The 5,456-nt window shown below is 53.0% G+C and overlaps 1 protein-coding gene across 5 annotated transcripts in view; it reads right to left on the bottom strand.

Annotated features, from left to right (window-relative positions):
• The window catches only part of PPP2R5D (protein phosphatase 2, regulatory subunit B', delta), a 27,237-nt gene extending 23,950 nt beyond the window's left edge, over positions 1 to 3,287 (bottom strand). For 2 of the 5 annotated variants that reach the window (XM_011986752.1, XM_011986755.1), the window contains exon 1: positions 3,082 to 3,281. In XM_011986752.1, coding sequence (XP_011842142.1) covers positions 3,082 to 3,108 — 27 coding nt within the window. In that variant the 5' untranslated portion in view covers positions 3,109 to 3,281. Of the gene's footprint in view, positions 1 to 3,075 lie in introns of all 5 variants that reach the window. The other 3 variants (XM_011986756.1, XM_011986753.1, XM_011986754.1) reach the window with 3 other exon arrangements.
• Between the last annotated feature and the right edge of the window lie 2,169 nt (positions 3,288 to 5,456).

Genomic DNA, 5,456 nt, shown 5'->3' with positions numbered 1-5,456 from the left:
ACCTGTAGTCCCAGCTACTCAGGAGGCTGAGGCAGGAGAATGGCGTGAACCCGGGAGGCGGAGCTTGCAGTGAGCCGAGATCGTGCCACTGCACTCCAGTCTGAGCGACAGAGCCAGACTCCATCTCAAAAAAAAAAAAAACACGAACATGTTTGGACCCAGCCCTGTGTTTTGGGCCCAACTCTTACTAGCTATATAATCATAGACAAGTTAACTAGACTCTCTAAGCCTCATCTCAGAGAGAGTTTCCTCATCTATTAGATGATGACAATATTAGTACCCTCTTCCCTCAGCACAGTGTTAAGGCACATGAAAACCGTAGTGCTGGTCAATGTTATTACTATTATTATGAACAAGAAAAAAGTCGGAGGGGGCAGGGGCACCCTACTCAGGAAAATAAAAGAGGTAAGTCCCAGAGGAGAACATGAAGGAAGGGGAGAGAGGCGAATCCCTCCAAGAGATTATCTTAGCACCTATCCACTAAGCACCTACTTACTGTGTGAAAAGGAGTTGCCAAACAAAATGAAACTTAGTTATTATCTCAAGGAGGAAGAAAAGGCTTGTCCACAATTAATTCCTATCCAAGGCCAAACACAAAAGGACCGTAAGTGGCCTACTAAGTGCTCTGCAAATCCAGAAAAGAAAGGAGAGTTCACTCCTGACTGAGGGCTCAGAAACGCTTTATAGAGAGGAAACTGTAAAAGATGGCCAGGAGAGAGGAGACAGGTCACAGAAGAGCATTAAAGATCCTCCACCCACAGGCATCCAGGCAAACCTCAGTCACACTGTCAACCCCCCTCAGAGCCTGCCAACCCCCCTCAGGGCCTGCCAACCATTGAAGAAGGCCAAATGCAGCTGAAAATCAAGAGCAGAAAAACCTTATAGGGAGGTGAGAGTTATGCCTGGCTCCATGCACCCCAATCCTTCCAACACCTTTTCCCAACCAAACGCTTACACCCATGGTCCTAGCAAGTCTCACTAGGAATTTGTCTTCTTCTTCACAGACTAGTAGGCTATTGCTTTCTGGGGTTGGGACAGTATCTAGTCCAACAGATTAAAAATCACAAATGGGTGGGGACCTCACCAGCTTTCCCCGAATTCCATTTCCCTTAGCCCCTGGTGTGGCTGATTTCTGTGTGCATTGTCTACAACTGAGCTACCCAAAACACCTCCACATGCCCACTCCCCAAGGACAGGGCCTGGGTGGGGCACACAACCCTGTCCGGCTCACTACCCCCAGGAGGCTCACCATGTAGTACACCATCACCAACCCTGTACGTAGAACCTCAGGCCCTGAAAGGTTAAGGGGACAACCCAGAATCAGAGCTGCCTGGCAAATACAGAACAACCCCAGGAGAAAAAGTATGACTGAAAAGGTCAGAGATGGCAGCCCAGTAACCCAGCCAATCAGAGGGCAAATGAAAGCAATATACCTCTGGGGTCATCAAGCAGGTGGCCAGAACACCAGGCCAGAGCCAGCCCCCACCAAAAAGGGCCAGCCCCAGGAGAGGAGAAGCTGGGGGAGGCTGGAACTGGTATCCTAGCATCCTTTGTGTGAGTCTGTACCTCAAAGGAACCACACCTCTGAGTCAGACCTCAGCAACAGCAGGAAACAGAGGGTAGAAAAAGGCACGGATGAGGAACAGAGGAAGGCGGTACCAAGGTAGAAGAAGAAGGTGAAAGAAAGCAACATTAAGAACTGGCCTGTGGGTTCACACCTGTAATCCCAGCACTTTGGCAGGCCGAGGCGGGCAGATCCCCTGAGGTCAGGAGTTCAAGACCAGCCTGACCAACATGGAGAAGCCCCATCTCTACTAAAAATACAAAATTAGCTGGGTGTGGTGGTGCATGCCTGTAATTCCAGCTACTTGGGAGGCTGAGGCAGGAGAATCCCTTGAAGCTCGGAGGCAGAGGTTGTGGTGAGCCGAGAGCGCACCATTGCACTGCAGCCTGGGCAACAAAAGCGAAATTCCATCTCAAAAAAAAAAGAAAGAAAGAAAGAAAGAAAGAAATGGCCTGTGTCAGGACATCATGACAAAGACATGGGTGTTCAGGGGTGGCTGGCCTGCAGGCTAAGAAGAAACAATAATCTGACAGTGAGCGCAAATTCCCAATTTGAAGACGGTGTAGCTCAGGAAAGGCAGAAATTCAGCACCGATGCAAAAAGGAAAAAAAAAAAAAAAAAAGGAAAAATGCAAAGGTTATCCTAGGATTAGGAATAAGGATGTGGAGCCTACTCAGATTTGGAAAGGTGACTGGTTTAGGATGCACCTGGGAGCCAGTTAGGAGGGCTTTGATACAAAAGAGGCCTTTAAGTCAGGAGACCTGATGTTGCAGCTGGGCCTCCAGAAGGCTGTGTGACCTTGGACAAGTCCCTTGCCCTGTCGGGGCCTCAGTCTCCTCATCTGTACCATTAGGGATTGCACTGCATGCGCTCAGAGGTCCCTTACAGCACCGTCGTTGTAAGGTTCCATCAACAGAAGGGCTCAGTCCTGCTTACAAGTTTGTGTGTGAAGGAAGAACTAGAGGGAGGGGCCTAGGCCAGATATGGGTGGAGGAGAGAGAAAGCAGCGCTGTTCTAGGTCAGGGGCTTGGCATGGAAAGAGAAGGGGCCGTAGGGGACTGTGGGGCGGCTGTCCCAGGCGGGTAGGAAGAGGAAAGGGGCTGCTCAGGGCGGGGGGAGGGGGCAATTCTGGAGGAACGTGCAGTTTCAGATGAGGGGCTGCCCAAACCGATGGGACATCGGGGCCAGGGGTGATGGGGGACAGAAAAAGCAGGACAGTGACCTGGGAATGGGGCAGATCTGGAAGAAGGAGGTTACCCTGGGCCGGGGGTAAGAGAAGGGAAGAAGGGAGGGAGGTGTATGTGGGGGGAGTCTCTCCGGGCAAGGTGGGGGAGCTGTCCTAGCTGCGGCACAAGCTGGGGGTGCTGCCAGTCGCGGGGGCGTAGGGCTGGCCCCAGGAGTCCTGCGGGGGCCGGACGGGAGGGTCAGTCTGGGGCTGTCCCGGGCCTGGCTCCGGCCCCTCCCAGAGCTCCGCGCAGGCTCCAAGGCGGCGGTGCGGGAAAAAGGGCCACGCTCACCTTCTCCTTTTTCAGTTTATAGGGCATCTCGGCCCGTCCGGACCCGGCCCGTCTCCTGCGGCCCCGCTCCGGCTCCGGCTTTGCTCGGCCGCACTCGGCCCGCTCGGCGTCTCTTCGCCACCGCCTGCGCGCAGCGCCCGGGTCGAGCGGTGCCTGCGCCTCCAATTGGCCCGAACTCCTACAAAACTGCCTGACAACCAGGCGCCGCCTCCTCGGATTGGTCATTGGAGCCAAGCTGCTTCCTTTTTTTCTTATTGGAAAGAAATAGTACAAACCGCCAGGGTTCTGCTTCCAGAATTGGCTGAAGTGGGTGGTCCCGCCCTAAAGTGGGTCGAGCTTAGTGAAGGAGGCGGGGATAAGGGAAACCCAAGCTTGGCTAGGACTGCTGCACTCCAGCGTCTGCTGTGCGTCGGCCTCGGCCATTCTTCGCGGCGCTTGGAGCCCTGCTCTTTCCTTCTCAAGGGGCTCTCACACTTTGCCTACTATGCTACCCTGTATAGTCGGAATTGGAGGAAGGAAGCCCTAATACGGAGGGCACCTTTCTTCACTGGGGTAAAGTAACGCTAATTGCGGATGCAAAATTGATGGAGGGAGCTCCCAAGGACCTTCCAAGACACCCGCCTCCCTAGACAGGTGTTGCAGAGGAGCAAAGGGGAAGCCTGGCAGGGCTAGGACCTGGTCGAAATGAGATGAGAATCCCTGGCTTGGTGTAACTTTAGGAAGAGGGTCCCCGTTCCTACTGCAAGTGTACTGGGATTGGGGAACAGCTAGATTTCAGCAGTTGGGAACAGTGGAAAAGCAACTTCATTGTTGAGTGTCTCAGGAAATCCATCCCTTACTTGCCACCCTGCTCAAGTCAATGTTCTAATGGATAAGATTCAGTTCATGCCCACAAAGAGTTCGCAGTCTGGTGGATCACAGACGTGTATAAACAAAGGATTAAGAGAGAATGTAAGCCAGGCAGGCACGGTGTCTCACGCCTGTAATCCCAACACTTTGGGAGGCTGAGGCAGGTGGATCACCTGAGGTCAGAGGTTCGAGACCAGCCTGGCCAACATGGCGAAACCCCGTCTCTATTAAAAATACAAAAATTAGCCAGGTGTGGTGGTGCACGCCTGTAATCCCAGCTACTTGGGAGGCTGAGGCAGGAGAATCACTTGAACCCGGGAGACAGAGGTTGCAGTGAGCCGAGATCACAACACTGCACTCCAGCCTGGGCGACAAAGCAAGACTGTCTCAAAACAACAACAATGACGACAAAAAGAATAAGCCTGTGGCCAAGTGCGGTGACTCACACCTGTAATCCCAGCACTTTGGGAGGCTGAGGTGGGCAGATCACGAGGTCAGGAGTTTGAAACCAGCCTGACCAACATAGTGAAACCCCATTTCTAGTAAAAATACAAAAATTAGGCAGGGTGCAGTGGCTCACGCCTGTAATCCCAGCACGTTGGGAGGCCAAGGTGGGCAGATCACGAGGTCAAGAAATCGAGGCCATCCCAGCCAACATGGTGAAACCTCATCTCTATGAAAAATACAAAAATTAGCTGGGCATGGTGGTGCGCGTGGTGCGCGCCTGTAGTCCCAGCTACTCGGGAGGCTGAGGCAGGAGAATCGCTTGAACCCGGTGGGTGGAGGTTGCAGTGAGCCAAGATCGTGCCACTGCACTCCATCCTGGTGACAGAACGAGACTCCATCTCCAAAAAAAAGAGAAGAATAAACCTGTGATGCAAAGGCATAAGAATGATACAATGGGCCAGGCGCGGTGGCTCACTGCTGTAATCCCAGCACTTTGGGAGGCCGAGACGGGCGGATCACGAGGTCAGGAGATCGAGGCCACCCTGGCTAACATGGTGAAACCCCGTCTCTACTAAAAATACAAAAATTAGCCGGGCGTGGTGGCGGGCGCCTGTTGTCCCAGCTATATGGGACGCTGAGGCAGGAGAATGGCGTGAACCTGGGAGGCGGAGCTTGCAGTGAGTGGAGATTGTGCCACTGCACTCCAGCTTGGGCACAGAATGAGACTCCATCTCAAAAAAAAAAAAAGAATGATACAATGGACTTTGCGGACTCAGAGGGAAAACATGGGAGGGGAATGAGGGATAAAAGACCACACACTGGGGCCAGGTGCGATGGCTCACGCCTGTAATCCCAGAACTTTGGGAGGCTGAGATAGGCAGATCACATGAGGTCAGGAGTTCGAGACCAGCCTGACCAACATGGCGAAACTTCATCTCTACTAAAAATACAAATTAGCTGGGCGTGGTGGCACATCCCTGTAATCTCAGCTACTTGGGAGGCTGAGGCAGGAGAATCACTTGAATCTGGAAGGCAGAGGTTGCAGTGAGCCAAGATCATGCCGTTGCACTCCAGCCTGG

The sequence above is a fragment of the Mandrillus leucophaeus genome, unplaced genomic scaffold (assembly GCF_000951045.1).
Source record: "Mandrillus leucophaeus isolate KB7577 unplaced genomic scaffold, Mleu.le_1.0 Scaffold3, whole genome shotgun sequence".
NCBI lineage: Eukaryota > Metazoa > Chordata > Mammalia > Primates > Cercopithecidae > Mandrillus > Mandrillus leucophaeus.
The sequence above is the reverse complement of the archived record's forward strand: the minus strand, read 5'-3'. Positions and strand labels throughout refer to the sequence as shown.